General features: G+C 41.3%; 1 protein-coding gene across 1 annotated transcript in view; it reads right to left on the bottom strand.

Annotated features, from left to right (window-relative positions):
• The window catches only part of kif6 (kinesin family member 6), a 160,541-nt gene that overhangs the window by 26,030 nt on the left and 115,122 nt on the right, over positions 1-19,389 (bottom strand). The window contains exons 19-21 of the mRNA XM_084393917.1: positions 7,089-7,156; positions 2,258-2,329; positions 1,379-1,494 (exon numbers count right to left, since the gene is read on the bottom strand). Coding sequence (XP_084250043.1) covers positions 1,379-1,494; positions 2,258-2,329; positions 7,089-7,156 — 256 coding nt within the window. The remainder of the gene's footprint in view (positions 1-1,378; positions 1,495-2,257; positions 2,330-7,088; positions 7,157-19,389) is intronic.

Genomic DNA, 19,389 nt, shown 5'->3' on the forward strand with positions numbered 1-19,389 from the left:
AATGTGTCAAAAACATCATACAGCTCATGAAACATTCTCAGATAATTGAAAATGGCACTTCATTTTTTACAGCATATTATTACAATTAAAATGAGCCCAAAATTAACATAATCTATTGCTTTTATGACAAGATATTCTTCATGGAGAAAAAATTGCCCATGAGGGGGTGTCAAAGACTGTACAAAAAGGCTGTCTCTTTTCCAAATGCTGTAACTTTTGATTCCTTTATCCAAAAATTATTATTTTTTTATCCAGATGCAGCTAACATGTAGGGGGACTTCACTAAAAAAGAATTTTCCTCCTACCTTATTTCCTTCCTGAGTTATTCCATGACAAATAAGAAAGATATGCAAAATCATAATAAAAATTATATATATATATTGTCTTTTATCCGCTGTTTCTTGGCAGGACAATGTCCAAATGTAATTTATATTTTCAAAAAATTTAAAAAGAGTTCTTTCAAACGATACCTACCTTTTGATTCTCCTTGCTATAGTTTTGGAGTTATTATGATTATATCATTTTTATATAGTTTGGGGCAAAATTTGCTGTTTCAGTCTTACCAGTGCATTTCTCTCTGTGTGTGTGTGTGTGTTTGTGTGTGTGGGGGGGGGGAGGGTGTCTTATTTGCACTCTTGATGTTTTAGAGTGTCACCCCTTCATTGCTGTACACTTTTTTTCTGCACAGTGGCTGATCTGTAGCTTGTACCACCAAAAGTTTCTCTGAGTTTTCCTATTTTTTCGTATTTCCCATTCATTTCCTATGTCGCCCGTTTTCGGGCGGGAGGAAGCTAAGTGTGACTTTTTTTTTTACGACCCTTTAACATATCAGAATCATCTCCTTGATTTTTTTGTGTGTTCATATAGGTAATAAAACAAAAGTCACCAAGTATCACCCCCATCCGATGAAGCAAAAAAATTAAACAATTCGAAACGTTCAAGTTTTCGCCCGTTTTCGGGCGAAGAAGCCCAGAGGGTTAAACATGGAAAAAGTCAGATTTTCATGATATGTCCCCTTTAAATCTTTAGGCAACCAACAAAAGTTTGGTTGTTTTATCTGTTTTATCAAACTGTTTTATCATGTTCGGTTTGCGATCTCGCTAGTTTCCAGTGATTTCTTTCTGATTAATTTTTTGATAAAACTTCCATTTGTTGGTGAATGTGACATTCCAGAGAGGCGTGTCCGAGGCTATTAGCCCAGCCCGGCCCATTGAAATGCCTGTTTGCACTGGCCCGACAGTGGAAAAGCAGCTATTAATGCCCAAACCTGTTAAACTTAAAGTTAAGACTTACTTCATCCACTTTCTTTCTCTTTTTTATTTAAAATGTTTCCTTAGGTCTGTGTTTGTGTGTGTGTGTATGAATAAATTAATAATACCTGTGCTGTTGAGCAGGTTGTGTCTGGCTCTGATGAAAGCCTGTATCTCGGCATCAGTCTGTTTATCTCCAGTTAAAGGAATAGAGGTAAATGAGAGGTCAACTGAGGGCAAGGCGCTGTAACACAATAAACAAACTAAGACATGAGCTATTGTTAGGATCGGCTACATAGTTTCTCCATCATTTATCACCAGTGGTGTAAAGTATGAGTAAATTTAACTGAAGGTATCACACACCAGACACGCACATTCTCAGTTTATGGCCAGCAATATTTTTATTTTTAAGGACATTATGAAATTAAGATAATGTCTGTACTGTGTTATGATTGTACTGTACAATTAAATACAATCGTTGCTAAGTCTGCAGTCTGAACACTTTACATTAACTGAATAATTGAGAATCTCACCTGAAAATCCGATAACATCAGCTGATTTCTGTAAATTAATGTAAAACTAAATGTATCTTGAAGCACAGGGTGAAGTCAGTATGTACATTAACGACGATTTGAGACAAATATAATGTAAATTTAGTATAAAACTATGTAAATGGCGCTCTATGGCAAGGCAGGATTTTGAACAGCGTCCTGAGTCATAGTTGGGCGCCGCAGACTTTACAGTGATAACAGGAAAATAATGCAACAAAGTTTGTTTCTAGAAGAAAATATGCAGTCCAGCTTAAGTAAGTTCAGTGATGGTTCATTTTTGTTGCAAAAAAGTTATTAAGTTAATTTGTATATATAGCTGCTCTGGTGAAAACCGTGATGTCATCGTCCAGCTCAGTTCAGTTCTCAAATAATGGTGTCAATGCAGGCAGATCAATAATATTGTTGAATATTAAATGTCCCCAACTTTTATTTGTTATGCAGAATCATATTTCTTACCTCTGTCTCATATCTCTTTCCCTTTGTCTTCTCTCCTGAGGATCAGTGTCATCACCTTTTGGATTATTGTTCCTGAATGAAAAGGACCCTTGGTAAATGCAAAAAATATTATTGATCACAATAATAATGAAAAAAAAATACAAAAAACTATTGGTCAAGGTATGTTTGCAAAGAAAAAAATCTTCTTGTTCTTGTGAAAATAGCTGAAGCAACATTATTTTGGAGCATTTTGTCAAATTAAATTTATTGGCACGGTTGCTCAGTGGGTGGCATTGTCAAGGTCCCCGGTTCGAGCCCCAACTGAGCCAGGAGTCCTCTCTGTGTGTATTTTGCATGTTCTCCCTGCATCAGCGTGGGTTTCCCTCACAATCCCCCCCCAAAAAAGTGCAATATAGGTAAATTGGAAACGCTAAATTGTCCAAAACCATGTAATGGGGAGGGTTGAGGAAAGACCTGGTGACTTACCCTGGAAATATCATTGCCAAGAAAATTCATGGACTGTCTCTCGTGTATGGCAAGAGATGGCTCATAGAATCACCAAGAGTCGGATACGACTGAAATGGTTAATTAATTAATTAGACACTAGACACACTCCGCTTTGGGAATACCTTCAGTGTGACGAATGTCTGAAGCCCTTATACCATCACACCAATTTGATTGGCCAGTAGCGCTTAGCACCACCCCAAGAATACTTGAATGTTTCATACCGTGCGACAGGTTCATCGCAGGAGGAGACACTCACAAAAGGTGCGTGCAATATTTGGGCCTTAATCATGCTGACTGTCGACACTATGATAGACTGCGTCTAAAAGTTTTGCGCTCTCGGCTTGCTTGTTTTATGAGGAAAGAAGGCCTCTCATCTAAGCCCCACCTCTCCGTTTCTGCGGTTGCCGAAGCGCCGGAAGAGATGGATGTTTGGGGTGACGATTACGAGCCGGAGCACATGGAGAGTGAGCAGACAGAATATTCTCCCTTTCTCTCTCTTTCCCCGAGCCGCTTGTTTGCAGACGAGTGCGGCGCGGACCCTTGTCATTTTCGTCTGTGGCGATTTGCGGCCTATCCCAGAAGCTTGTGGCTCGATTTCTTTTTGCTGTGGCCCTTTTGATGATGACGTGCTGTCTACAGCGGCCTCTGATTCTGAGGAGCTTATAGGCGATTTGTGTAGCTCTCTCCTTACGAGCGGAAAGGAGAAACACACTTCTCCGTCATACAACGGGTTGTTAGAGGTGGTTACTCATGCTGTAGACAAGTTGGGGCTAGAATGGGACAGCGAGCCTGCTCAAACTCTGACCAGCTCTGGTTCTCCCTGTCTTCTCCGTCACCTCTGGGACTAGATGCTCTGGTTCAGGAGTGGCCCAGGGCCAGGCTTTATGCCTTCCCACCGATTTGATTACTCTAAGCGGCTCTCCTCAGAGTACGAACGGCCAAAGTGGGACATCTGTTGCTGGTGGCCCCATTCTGGTTCACTCAGATATGGTTTTCAGACCTGGTCAGTCTGTTAGTCGGCCCTCCTTGGGAGTTCCCCTTCAGACCAGACCCTCTACAAGGTGCCTGTATGCTTTTAAATGGAGGCTGTTCACCTCTTGGTGCAGCCCACACGACCTGGACCCAGTTCATTGCCCCGGAGCTGGTTAAAGTCATGCTGCGACCTAGGCCAGGGTATGTTCCTAAGGTTGTGTCAACCCCTTTTCATTCCCAGCAAGTGGTCTTGGAGGCTTTTCCCCCTCCTGACTCGGAGACTGGGAGTGATGCACGGCCTCTCGGTCTCTGCCCGGTGAGGGCGTTGAAAATCTATGTCGACCGCTCAGCCCAGTGGCGTAGATTGGAGCAATTGTTTGTGTGTTTTGGTGGTAAAAACAAAGGAGCTGCAGTCACCAAACAATGAATGTCTCATTGGGTAATCGAGGCTATCTCAGCGGCTTATGAGACGCATGGTTTAGCTTAGCCTCTGGGTGTGTGTGCTCATTCCACCAGAGGAATGGCTTCTTCTCAGGCTCTTTTTAGAAGCACTTCTTTGGAGGATATTTGTGTAGCGGCAGAATGGTCCTCTCCAAACACCTTTATCAAGTTCTACGGTGTGGATGTGAGGATGGCTCCTGGCTCCGGTCTTATCTGCTTGAGCGGACTCTTTCCTTGGTCTTCCAGCTATTCTCAGGTACGTGAAGGTGTTATGGTATATTGTTCCCATAGCGACGGTATCGCAGTGTCAAGAGAACGGGAAAGGGATGAAAGGGAAACATCTCGGTTATGTATGTAACCTTAGTTCCCTGAGTAGGGAACGAGACACTGCGATGCCGGCCTTCCCATACTTTTCGATTAGTACTTCCTTCATCATGGAAATCTGATGAAATACCGCGCAGCACGCTGATATGAAGCATACGTGACGTATTCTTGGGGCGGTGCTAAACGATATTGGCCAATCAAATTGGCAGGATGGTATAAGGGTTTCTGACATTCGTCACACTGAAGGTGTTCCCATATTGGTATCGCAGTGTCTCGTTCCCTACTCAGGGAACCAAGGTTACATACGCAACCGAGATGTTTTGTTATGTTGGAGCTTTAGTAGAGTTTCTGTTATGTTTTTGAGGTTTTGATCATTGTGTTGAAGAGTGTGCTTGTAAATAAGCTGTGGTCAGCCTTATGATGTTAACCGTGTGTGCTGCTTCACTCAATGAGCAATGACTTCTAATGTCAGTACTGAGAACAGTCTCTTTTAATTGCTCATCCTATACATATATGTTTACTACATCAGCCTTTGTGTAAGCTTAAGACCATGGGGGAAAGAGCCTTTTCATGCAAAGCCCCCAAGCTATGGAATGTGCTTCCTCCAACAATCAAAAATGCACCAACGTTGGGACATTTCAAAAAGTTGATTAAGACACATTTGTTTAAGGCTGCTTTTCCTTAATTGTTTTTAATGCTCTTGTTGTATTTGCTCACTCTACTGTATGCGCTTTGGGTTTAAGAAAAGCGCATTACAAATAAAATGTATTATTATTATTATTAATAATAAATGGAATTGTTTTTTTTTTATAATGCTAACATATGCTACTAGTTAGTAGGACACAGTAATTTAAGTTTGAGACTGTTCAACAAAACATTATTTGTTAAATTAACTTGTTTTAATCATATTGTACTGATCTAAACCAATTGGGTGAAAAGTTTTCCTTGTGAGAATCTGACTATTTGGAAAGCTGCATAACAGAATCTGACCACAAAGGTGGACCACATAAGCTTAAAAAATAGGAGAGATTTTACTCTTGCCTTTATATGGCAGTGACAACAAATGTGGTCAGTAAGGTTGAAATACAACAGGATAACGTTATGTGGTAATGAGGCAATTATGCTGTCATCAAATCACCAAATACTTGATACTTGGAGTGTATTCATGTAACAATGGGCTTGAAACATAAGCAAATTATTTTTGGCTGTCAATATCTCTGATAAGAAGGCAATTATATGTTGACAGTAAAATGAGATGTGTAAAAAAATATATATATTTGTTTGTTTCTATAACTAATTCTCATTTGTTTGTTTCTCACTTTCAGCAGCATGGGACCCCATACAAAAATGTACATATTTCACAAGCAGCAACAATGCAAAACATTCAATCCTATGAAAAATATCAGACTTTATTACTTATTTTACTGCTTCTTGTTTACAGTTGGTATATATATATATATATATATATATATATATACAGTATCTCACAAAAGTGAGTACACCCCTCACATTTGTGTAAATATTTTATTATATCTTTTCATGGGACAACACTGAAGAAATTACACTTTGCTACAATGCAAAGTAGTGAGTGTACAGCATGTATAACAGTGTAAATTTGCTGTCCCCTCAAAATAACTCAACACACAGCCATTAATGTCTAAATGGCAACAAAAGTGAGTACACCCCTAAGTGAAAATGTCCTTTTGTGGCCTAAAATGTGGCCTTTTATTGTGGCCAGCCTAAGGCACACCTGTACAATATTCATGCTGTCTAATCAGCATCTTGATATGCCACACCAGTGAGGTGGATGGATTATCTCGGCAAAGGAGAAGTGCTCACTAACACAGATTTAGACAGATTTGTGAACAATATTTGAGAGAAATAGGCCTTTTGTGTACATAGAAAAAGTCTTAGATCTTTGAGTTCAGCTCATAAAAAAAAATGGGGCAAAAGCAAAAGTGCTGTGTTTATAATTTTGTTCAGTATATATATATATATATATATATATATATATATATATATATATATATATATATATATATATATATATATATATATATATATATGTGTGTAAACACAAACACACATGTACATGTATGTATATACAGTAGTCAACATTTGAAGTGGATCAAAAAAGTTCATCAAAGTTGTCCTAAGACAAGAACGGGTATTGTTCAAAATTCATGTATAACTTTGATGAAAGGTGACACACACACACACACACACACACACACACACACACACACACACACACACACACACACACACATGTCTGGTTCACTATCTTTGTGGGGACTCTCCATAGACGTAATGGTTTTTAACCTGTACAAACTGTATATTCTGTCCCCTTACACTAACCCTACCCCTAAACCTACCCATCACAGGAAACATTCTGCATTTTTACTTTCTCAAAACAACTCATCCTGTGTGATTTATAAGCCTTTTGAAAAGTGGGGACCGCTGGCTGGTCCCCACAATGTAGGTGATCTCAGGTTTTACTATTCTTATGGGGACATTTGGTCCCCACAATGTAATATAAACAAGGGCACACACACACACACACACACACACACACACACCATATATAAAACATATACAACATTCTCACCTGGTTAACATGCAGCTGAGAAGGCTGACGTGACTTAGACTGCTTCCTGTGTTCTCTGCGCTGTGACCCTAATGAAGAACGATTAAAATATATATGTTATGCCAAAGTAAAAATTTTAGCTTCCCATACATTTTAATAGTCTTTTAAAACCAAATTATAAAGTAAATCAATGTAGGGAACCGTACACTGCATATAATTCAGAATATTATAGCAACACCAAGTGACAGCTAGTTTTCAGCCAAATAGTCTCAACTACTTGATTTACATGGTATCATCAGTTTGATGTGGCAATAATAACAAATATTTAGTGTCATTTAAAGGAACATGCCGACTTTTTGGGACTTTGGCTTATTTACTGTATCCCCCAGAGTTAGATAAGTCCATACATACCATTTTCATCTCCGTGCGTGCCATAACTCTGTCTGATGCACCCACCGCTAGCCTAGCTTAGCACAAAGACTGGAGGTAAACGGCTCCAGCTAGCATACTGCCTAGAGCCCTGCACGGGGCAAACATCCAGCCCTAACCGAGACTGCCTAGAGCCCTGCACGGGGCAAACATCCAGCCCTAACCGAGACCTGGCCTGTGGTGTTCAAGCCCTAATCCAGCCCGAAAACATCTGCAATTTTGAGACCAACATCATTATCACTTTGAGCTCTCTCTGACGCGCGCTCTCTGATGCGTGCTGTCTCTGCTAGACGCACACACATACACACACACACACGCTACTAGGTAAAATTTTATTATAGGCCTCAAACATAACTACCACCACCGACAATTATGCCCACAAATATTCAATCAATCAATCAATTTTTATTTGTAAAGCGCTTTACAACAACCAAAGTTGATCAAAGCACTGGACAGAGACAAAAATAAAGGCAAAAAATAAATGAGTGAAATACAAAACAATACAATAAAATAAAATACAACACATCTATAAAATCATTATGCTAATCAGTTGTCCATCAGGTGTCAAAGGCTGATCTAAAGAGATGGTGCTTCAGCCTGGCCTTGAACAGGGGCAGGTCAATGATGGAGCGTAATTCCAGGGGCAGAGCGTTCCAGAGTTTTGGCCCCGCTACCGCAAAGGCACGATCACCCCACTTTTTGCACCTGGACCGTGGGACCACCAGCAGATGTTGTTCAGAGGAGCGCAGGGCCCTACTGGGCTGGTAAGGGGTCAGCATGTTACACAGATAGAGAGGTGCAAGGCCATGGATGAAGCAGAAAACAAACAGTAGGATCTTAAACTGGATTCTGAACTCGACCGGGAGCCAGTGGAGAGAGTACAGGACAGGAGTGATGTGGTCATGTTTACGGGTGTTGGTAAGAAGCCGGGCTGCTGCATTCTGCACAAGCTATAGACGGTGCAGAGAGGCCTGATTTAACCCGATGTAGAGGGCGTTGCAGTAGTCCAAGCGTGAACTAATAAAAGCGTGGATTGTTTTCTCGAGGTCACTACGGCTGAGAAATGGTTTGACTTTGGCCAACCGACGAAGCTGAAAGAAACTTGCCCTGATCACAGAGTCTACCTGTTTATCGAGCTTCAGACTGCTGTCCAAAATCACTCCAAGATTCCTGACTACAAGACTGAGGTGGGTGGTCAGAGGTGCAAGTTCGGGAGCTGCCTTTGTTGAACTAGAGGCATCAAAGAGGATAAATTCAGTCTTTGATTCATTTAGACAGAGGAAATTTTGTGACAGCCAATGTTTAATGTCATGCAGACATGTCTGAATGGACTGTATGTCTGGAAAGTTCTGGGCAACTGGCAGATAGATTTGTACATCGTCTGCATACAGATGGAAAGAGACATTATGCCGGGATATCACAGAACCTAAGGGGAGCATGTACAAGGAAAATAGAGCAGGGCCGAGGATGGAACCCTGTGGCACACCAGAGGAAAATGGGGCTGGAGAGGAAGAGAGATCATTGATCATCACAGAAAAAGTTCTATCTGCTAGATATGACTTGAACCACTGCAGCACGGGTCCTTGAAGGCCCACCTGCTGGGCCAGACGGGTCAGGAGGATAGAATGGTCCACCGTATCAAATGCTGCAGTAAGGTCCAGCATTACCAACAGCACAGGTTTTTTAGCGTCCAAGGATAGCAGGATGTCGTTCTGCACTTTTAACAGTGCAGATTCTGTGCTGTGGCGTGCCCTGAAACCGGATTTAAATTTTTCAAAAATGTGGTTTTGATCCAAGAATGATTGAAGTTGTGTGAAGACGAGCTTTTCCAGAACTTTAGAGAGAAAAGGCAGATGGGACACTGGTCTGAAATTTGAGAGAACTAATGGGTCAAGATACTACTTCCTGCTCAGCTACTGTTCGGACGCTCTTGCTTACTGCTCCGCGCTTTGCTCTATCGCTTTTACATTTTATCTCCTATTTTTTCTATATTTGATTTCCTTTATTTTATTTCCTTTTATCACCTAATTTTAACTTCAGCAAATCAGCACAGTGCTCATACGACAAAGTTTGGATTACTACAAAAACTGAGAATTCTTTTACCCGACCAGCTTACATACCGGGAAAGGAAAACACAACTGCCTACAAGGATAAGAGAAAATGCCTCTTCTGGAATCTACTTGCTGCACTAACTGCCACAGACTTTTACAAAGGATTGCAGTTCTAGAAACAAAGTTATTTACGGGACCACCAAACCAGACGGAGCACACAACAGAGCTTCGTCATGGACACCCACAGCATACCGGTGAGTCCCATGAAACTAGTACTCCTCGACAGGTAGAGAAACAAGCCGATCGACTTACTAATCGATGGCACAAACAGGGAGCTAAACCCAAAGGCACTCGAGACATCAGATTGTCACGAGCATCACATATTACCGCAGTAGCATCCTCTACCCCAGATACAGCTCTGACAAGGATTACAAACACTGGTCTGCCACCACTGCCTATACATCTTGAGAACAGATTTGAAGTACTAATGAATGTAAATGAGGAATCCACAAATGTGATGAATGTGATCGAACACAGACTGAATGGGCCAGTAGCTAACACTGATGCTAACTGGCGCTCAAGGTCGAGCAGACAGCGGCACTCAGCTCAGCGCGCAGCCGAGCCCAGGACTCTGATAGTGGGGGACTCCATAATCAGAAACATTAGCAACAGGGATACAACTACGTGCTGCCTTCCACAAGCAACAACTTCTGATATAAACAGGGAACTTCAGAACATTCTGATGAAACATAAGACTGCAAATCGACTCATCATACATGTGGGGAAGAATGATATTCATACAGAGCAGTCAGAACTCCTTAAGAAGGATTTCAATGAACTTTTTGAAACACTTAAAAGACTGAAAGTTCAAACATTCATCAGTGGACCTCTCCCAGCAAGAGGAACAAACAGGTTTTCACGGTTGCTTGGGCTTAATACATGGCTGCAAAAAACCTGCAATATAAAAGCAGTGAACTTCATTGACAATTTCAATCTTTTCTGGAGTCAACGACAACTGTTTCATCGGGACGGCCATCACCCAAACAAACTTGGTTCAAGAGTGTTAAAGGACAATATCTACTTCTCCCTAAATCATCCTTCTGCGGTTTGTGCCAATCCACTCAATCTGAATGGCACACACACACCTGGACACAGTATGAATGACCACGGGACTTCACTTCAGCAGCAAAATGGACATGATAACACCACTCCGCCACAACAACCTCTGCTCACGGACACAATCTCAGCTGAGCCCTGCCCACAGAGCTCACCACAGACAGACACATTAGAACTGCTTGAAGATTCAGCACCCAAGGACGACTTCCTGGAAAACAGCCAGGGAAGCCAGGACAGCATATTACAGCCTCCTATAACACCAGAGCAACAGCCCCTTTCACCAGACACTTTCTCCCTCTCCCCTGCAACGCCACTACTCTGCTTCTCACAGAAAATGGAAGAACTGGTGCATGCTGGAACCAGACTATCCCACTCTTTTGCTGCAAGCCCCCAGATACCAACTAAAAAAAGACAGGCACCACTACCACCAAAGCCTGCGGGCCCAGCTCGCCCTCGCCCTCCCCCTCCTCCTGTGAGAGCTCTTCGGCCTCTGCCACAACGTCAGGGCCCACACCCTCCTCCTTCTGCTCGAGGTGAACCAAAAACAACTGATACCAGCTCTCAGTGATATGTGTCGGGTGCCCGCTCTGATAACAGTAACTTTCTCAAATGTTTACAAAACAAGCGGGAACCCAGTGTGCCTGTATCTTTCTCTATTGCTGTTCTATTACATGATAGAAAGTCTAAGGCCTTCAATAGCCGTACAGCAAACCCAACTAATCTGGTGCCTCTTACACGTCAAACTAAGATTGCTGTGGGGAAAAGTAAGTCTGTTAAGTTAGCTCTTTTAAACATTCGCTCACTTAAAAATAAATCACTTCTAGTCAACGACTTAATAACCACAAACAACCTGGATTTTATGCTTCTAAATGAAACCTGGCTAGAAGACAGCTACAGTGCAACAATCCTCAATGAAGCAGCCCCTCCTAACTTTACTTTTATGAGTGTCTGCAGAGCTGTTAAGAGAGGTGGGGGTCTAGCTGCTCTTTTTAAAGATATCTATCAATGTAAGCAAATATCATTTGGGAATTACTTGTCTTTCGAATATCTGGGTATTGTGTTAAAAGGTGCTCCACGCATTTTACTTTTCATTATTTACAGGCCTCCAAAATACTCTCCAGCCTTTGCTGAGGACTTTACAGAACTGTTATCAACAATTACCTCAGAGTTTGACTGTTTTGCCATTGCTGGAGATTTTAACATCCATATAGATAATGGAGAAAACAATATGGCAAAAGAAATCAAAACTGTTTTAAAAACTTTTGATCTGACTCAGCATGTACATGGACCCACACACAATCGTGGACACACTTTAGATTTACTTATCAGTAAGGGTCTAAACATTTCATCGATTGTTATTAAGGATGTAGCACTGTCTGATCATTTCTGTATTTTCTTTGATATATTGATCTCTCCTGCCACTGAAGCGAGATCTGTGTCTGTCAAGAAGAGATGCTTAAATGAGAACACTAGTGTCCTATTTATGAAGGCTATATCCTTAACACCAAGCATATCTGCAGACTCTGTTGATTTTCTCCTTGATTCTTTTAACTCAAAAGTTAAAGGTGTAATTGATGATATTGCTCCTGTTAAAGTCAGGAAGAAGAGTGGCAGACAAAAGGCACCTTGGAGAAACTCAACAGCAGTGCAAAATATGAAAAGACAATGCAGAAAAGTAGAGCGCATGTGGCGGAAGACAAAACTTGTAGTCCATTATAACATCTACAAAGACAGCCTTCATGCTTTCAATATGGAACTAGGCAAAGCTAGACAGACTTTCTTCTCAAATATTATAAACAGCAATTTAAACAACACACGCACTCTTTTTGCTACTGTAGAGAGACTGACAAACCCCCCAAGCCAGATTCCCAGTGAAATGCTCTCAGACAGCAAGTGCAGTGAGTTTGCTTCTTTCTTCTCTGAGAAAATCAATAATATCAGAAAAGTGATCAGCACATCCTTGAGTTACGCTGGGGTCAGACAGATCAAACCACCTGAGAAAGTAGTTACTATGTCTGATTTCAAAGAAATTGATGGCAAAATTTTGGAAGAAACCGTACAGCACCTTAAAACATCAACCTGCGCTCTTGACACACTTCCCACATCGTTTTTCAAAAGTGTGTTAAACAGTTTAGAAGCAGATCTTCTAGAAGTGGTAAATGCTTCACTTCTCTCTGGGAGTTTTCCAAACTCCCTAAAAACTGCAGTTGTCAAGCCCCTCCTGAAAAAGAGCAATCTGGATAAGACCATATTAAGCAACTATAGACCGATCTCAAATCTTCCTTTCATAGGCAAGATCATTGAAAAAGTTGTCTTCAATCAGCTGAACAAATTCTTAAGCTCGAATGGATACTTTGACAATTTTCAATCTGGTTTCCGACCGCACCACAGCACAGAGACAGCACTCATAAAGATAATAAACGATATTCGCTTAAATACTGACTCAGGCAAATTATCAGTGCTGGTACTACTCGACCTCAGTGCTGCATTTGACACTGTCGATCACAACATACTTCTGGACAGGCTGGAAAACTGGGTGGGGCTTTCTGGGATAGTCCTAAAATGGTTCAGGTCATACTTAGATGGGAGAGGTTATTATGTGAGTATAGGAGACCATAAGTCTGAGTGGACATCCATGACATGCGGAGTCCCTCAAGGCTCAATTCTTGCACCACTCCTGTTCAACCTGTATATGCTCCCAATGAGCCAAATAATGAGAAAGAACCAAATTGCTTACCACAGCTATGCAGACGACACACAGCTCTACTTAGCCCTATCGCCTAACGATTACAGCCCCATTGACTCCCTGTGCCAATGCATTGATGAAGTTAACAGTTGGATGTGTCAAAACTTTCTTCAGTTAAACAAAGACAAAACTGAAGTCATTGCGTTTGGAAACAAAGATGAAGTTCTCAAGGTGAACGCATACCTTCACTCTAGGGGTCAAACAACTAAACATCAAGTCAGGAATCTTGGTGTGACACTAGAGTCAGACCTTAGTTTCAGTAGTCATGTCAAAGCAATAACTAAATCAGCATACTATCATCTGAAAAATATAGCAAGAATAAGATGCTTTGTTTCCAGACAAGACTTAGAGAAACTTGTTCATGCTTTCATCACCAGCAGGGTGGATTATTGTAATGGACTCCTCACTGGCCTTCCCAAAAAGACCATAAGACAGTTGCAGCTCATACAGAACGCTGCCGCCAGGATTCTGAGCAGAACCAGAAAATATGAACATATCACACCAGTCCTCAGGTCTTTACACTGGCTCCCAGTTAAATTTAGGATTGATTTTAAAGTATTATTACTGGTATATAAATCATTCAATGGCCCAGGACCTCAATACATTGCAGATATGCTCACTGAATATAAACCCAACAGATCACTCAGATCATTAGGATCATATCAGCTAGAAATACCAAGGGTTCACTCTAAGCATGGCGAGTCCGCTTTTAGCTATTATGCCAGCCGCAGCTGGAACCAGCTTCCAGAGGAGATCAGACGTGCTCCTACTGTAGTCACATTCAAATCCAGACTCAAAACACATCTGTTTAACTATGCATTTACTGAATGAGCACTGTGCCAATGTTCGTCCGACTGTTTGTACTGTATTTTACTTTGTATTCTTCTAAACTGTTTTAACTATTCTTATTTCTTTTTATTATTTTAATTTCTTCTATGTAAAGCACTTTGAATTGCCATTGTGTATGAAATGTGCTATATAAATAAACTTGCCTTGCCTTGCCTTGCCTTGCCTAGGTTTTTTGATTAGTAGCCTGACCACAGCCTGCTTAAAAACAGTTGGGACAGACCCTGAGCTAAGGCTGGCGTTGAAAAAAAAAAGAAGACATGGTCCTACTGTGTCAAAAACCTGTTTGAGCACTCTAGATGGAACAATGTCCAGGGAACAGTTGGTAGATCTCAGCTTCTGGACAACTTTGGAGAGCTGAAAGAGTGACACTGGCTCAAACACATCAAAAACAGCAGGAGGAGAAGGTGGTAATAGGTGCACGTACAGTATGAACCAACAGCTATACTGCTGTTTACACTCTGTCTAACTGAGGCCACTTTATCAATAAAGTAATGGAGAAACTCGTCACAGGTTGATTTAGATACATTTTCAAACACGTTAACAGATGGATTTGTAACAGACTGAATTATACTAAACAAGACTTGGGGCCGATTACAGCTATTGGAAATGACATTTGAGAGGTATTTACATTTGGCTTCTTTAACAGCATTTTGATAGTCAGAAAGACAGACTCTCAGAATACCCAGGGACACATGCAGCTTGTCCCTTTTCCACCTCTGTTCAGCCTGTCTGCAGCGCCTCCTCAGGGCGCGTGTGGTGTCATTCAACCAGCAATCTGGTTTAGGTTTGATGGACCTCAGCTTTAAGGGTGCAACTGAGTCCAAAATCTCTGAACAGGTGGAATAAAAAGAAGAGATGAATTCCTCAGGGCACAGAGGTGGACTTTCGCAAAGGGCATGAAAACCTGAATTCATGAAGGCAGTAGCAAATTCATCAGCTGTAGTAGAGGTGATGGTACGGCGGCTACAAGCTGGGGCAAGGGATTTTGCTGGAGGTGAGGGGGGCGTGAAATCGAATATAATGGGGAAGTGGTCTGAGATGCAAGTGTCCAGTATTTCTATGTTTAATATTGGGAGGCCATGTGAAATTATGAGGTCTAGCGTGTGACCATGTTTGTGTGTGGGAGCATTCACTGACTGAGTTAGGTCAAAGGAGGTTAGCAGGTTTTGAAAATCATTAACTAATTGACTGGATGGACAGCAAACATGAATATTTAAGTCCCCACAAATGAGAAAATTATCATATTTTGGCATTACATCAGCAAGAAAATCAGTAAATTCAGAAATGAAATCCTTATTATATTAAGGAGGGCGATATAGAACAGCACACAGTGTGGGGGGTGTCAATTGTATCAGGAATAACTGCAGTTCAAAGCTACTGTAGTTCTTACATGGGATGGAGCGACAGTTTATGTTCTTCTGATTGTACACTGTGGCAAGCCCGCCTCCACGGCTTGTCACTCTCGGTGTATTCAGGAAAGAATAGCCAGGGGGGAGGAGCTCAGAAAAAGCGCTGTTGTCACCTGGTTTGATCCAGGTCTCCGTCAGAAAGAAAACATCTAACTCGCGAGTGGAAATAAAGTCATTCAGGACAAACGTCTTGTTTGTGACTGAGCGAGCGTTCAACAGAGCTGCACGCACCGGTCTGTTGTTTCCAGTCTGGCGAGGAACTGCACGGCTGAGAGGGAGATTCTCTTTCACGCTGCCCTGCCGGTGGATCCGCGCAGGCCGGCGAAGAGGAAGTGGACAGCAGGTATCTGGGAGAACCGGTGGGAGCCATCGGCAGCTGTACTGTAGAAAGCGATGTAGATCAAACCCTCCATAACCTTCAGATATATTCTTGAAGCAGCCGAAAACACCCATGTTGACGGAACAAGATGCCAGGTATTCTTTGATTTTTACATGAAAACAGCCTCTCTTTCCTCGTCTCCTGCGTCTCCCGTTACGAGGCAACGGACAAATAGGACACCACAGATAGGCCAGCACAGAAGCTAGGAATGGCGGTAGATTTGAATCTCCGGCAAATCCAGGCAAGTTGGTGGTCATGTTACCGCGTATTTGTAACAGTGTCAGGCGATCGTACACAAATATCGATGACACATTGCGGATGAAAACAGGGATTAGCACAATGATCGCTAGCAAACATAACAGAAAAGGACGGTGTACCAAACATAGCGGCGCCATCTTGGATGTGTATGGACAAATATTAATACAGACTGTCCATTACAGAGAAGCATAAGCATGCGGTAGAGAATATTATATAGCCAAATGTGATCCAGCAGTAAATAAAGATTTACGGCCTACCTTTTTTTGATGTCAAGTAACTTTACTGAAGAACAACGTTTCAAAGAACTCTTCGCCAACTGGCTAACGTTAAATAATAATAAAAATATAACAAAGAAAAAAAAATCCGTTGAACTGAGTCGGCTCATTCACTGTTTATTCGCGATCGTTGTGAAGAAAAAGAATAGCATCCACTGTTGAAGGCTTCAGGCTCGGTAATCAAATCAAAACTCTTTCAAAATGCAGCTTTTCCTGAAGTATTGGGAACTTTTAGTAACTCCTTATGCTCCAACTTCTCCCTGATGCTCTGCATGGTCAACTGTCACCTAATGCATTGCACTCGCGTGATCGCATATTGCGTTGCATATTTATAATATTATCAATATAACAATATTTCATACAGTAGCCTGCGCTCTGCACGTATATTATGGGCACGATGAAAGGAGAAAAGCTAAATGAGCCCGAGTCCGACCAAAGCCCAATCTGTAAAAAAAATAATAATAATTGACCCGACTGCTCCCAATAAGTGACAAAATAACGCCAACATTTTCCTATTTACATGTTGTGATTTGTATAGTCACAGCGTGTACAAATAACATGGTCACATATTCTCAGAAGGCGAAGCACTGCTACTTCTGCGGAGTGATTTGCTCGCAGCGCCTGAGAAGCCCCGTGGTGAGGAGCAGAGTTCGCTCAGAATTGGAGTAAATCACTCCGCAGAAGTCTGCAGTGCTTCGCCTTCTGAGAATATAGTTCCCAGTATGTATACGGTTAGAAGATGGTTGTGTCTCATGTGACCTTGTTATTCGTACACGCTGTGACTATACAAATCACAACATGTAAATAGGAAAATGTTGGCATTATTTTGTCACTTCTTGGGAGCAGTATGCTAGCTGTAGCCGTTTACCTCCAGTCTTTGTGCTAAGCTAGGCTAGCGGTGGGTGCGTCAGACAGAGTTACAGCACGCACGGAGATGAAAAAGGTATGTATGGACTTATCTAACTCTGGGGGATACGGTGAATAAGCTAAAGTCCCAAAAAGTCGGCGTGTTCCTTTAAATCTTTTCCAAAATAATGACAGACTTCCTGTTTTGCATCTTCACAATCCCATTTATTTGTAACACAACAACAATAAAAATAAGTGTCTTTGGTGAGGCTTGTTCTGAAATGGTCTGAGAAGCTAATTTTGGTTAGGAATGTACACACAGGAGTAAAAAAAAAAAAAAAAAAAAAAAGGGTGCAAATCTGGTCAGGGAAATATCAAACCTTGGAAAATTTATAATAATATTCTACAAGCTTTTTGAATATCTGGAGACTTGATTTTAAAATAAACAAAAAATTACAGCGACATTAAAAATGTCCATTTGTAGCCTCTTAACTTGCAGTGTGGCATCAATTATTCAACTGATCTTCATAAATGTATGATGGAGCAGAGAACACATGGCCTTTTGCTCAGTACTTTATTCTCATTTATGTACACATTAGCTGATTCTGTGGTGTGCTTGTGGTTGGAGATGAGCAGTTGTCTGCGATTAAATAAAGAGATACTTGTTTAGACTGGTTATATAATGGTTAGTGAACTGAGATTACATTGAGGTGAGGCCAAGCAAATAGCATGTACTATTTAAGTAATATCTTCAGAACTACTGAGAAGGCTTGTTTCAAATATAATTCTTTTGAAGTGTTGGTGCTTAATGTAACACTATCTAATGTAAATGATCAATCACGTTTGAGATTTGAGCTGGCCACTGTATACAGGCCACCAGTGCACCATACAGACTTTATCAAAGAATTTCCTGATTTTCTTTCAGAGTTACTACTGGCTGCAGATAAAGTCCTAATTGTTGGTGATTTTAATATACATGTAGATAATGAAAAAGATGCATTAGATTGGCAATTAAAGACATTCTGAACTCTATTGGAGTTAGACAACACGTGTCAGGACCTACTCATTGTCGTAATCATACTCTAGATCTAATATTATCACATGGAATCAATGTTGATGCCGTTGAAATTCTGCAGCAGAGTGATGACATCTCAGATCATTATCTAGTCTCATGTATACTTCATTTAGCCAAGGCTGCAAAGCCGACTCCGTGTTACAAATATGTTAGACCCATCACTTCACGCCGTGGTACAACGAGCACACTCAGGCCCTTAAGAGAGCAGACAGAAAAATGGGGCGCAACTGGAAGAATTTCATGGAAAGAGAGCACGATTGCGTACAGAGAGGCCTTAAAAACTGCTAGATCTGCTTATCTTTCAACCCTATTAGAAAAAAAAATAAATAAATAAAAACAACTAGGTAGGTATTTATTTGAAACAATGGCTAAATTAACGAAAAATAAAGCTTCAACCCCAGACGTTTCCAAGCAGCACAGCAGTAATGGCTATATGAACTTTACTTACAAGATTGATAATATCAGGGAGAAAATTATAACTATGCAACCGTCTACTACAGTATCAAGTAATTTGTTGAGGTCAATTTGTAAAGAAAGACTACACGCCTGCGCACATTCAAACGTGCATACCTATAGACTAAACACGTAATAGGCATGTGCATGCCGTCAGCATTTTAACAGGTTTGCGTTCTTGAAGTTTACGCAGACATAACTTTTTGTTTTAACATTTTTCAAGGCTTGCACCTTGGAACCTATTTCAAGGTTTGCGTTCTCGGGCCGGGGCGCATTAAGGGTTTTCTGTTAGAAAGGTGTCGTGTTAGTGGCCCCTAAGTTGCTGATGATGCGCAGCTCTATATTTCTTGACACCCTGACGAAACTTACCAATTCACAAAATTAACGGAATGCATAGCTAATATAAAAAACTGGATGACTAGCAACTTCCTACTAC

The sequence above is a fragment of the Rutilus rutilus genome (genome assembly GCF_951802725.1).
Source record: "Rutilus rutilus genome assembly, chromosome: 21".
Lineage (NCBI taxonomy): Eukaryota > Metazoa > Chordata > Actinopteri > Cypriniformes > Leuciscidae > Rutilus > Rutilus rutilus.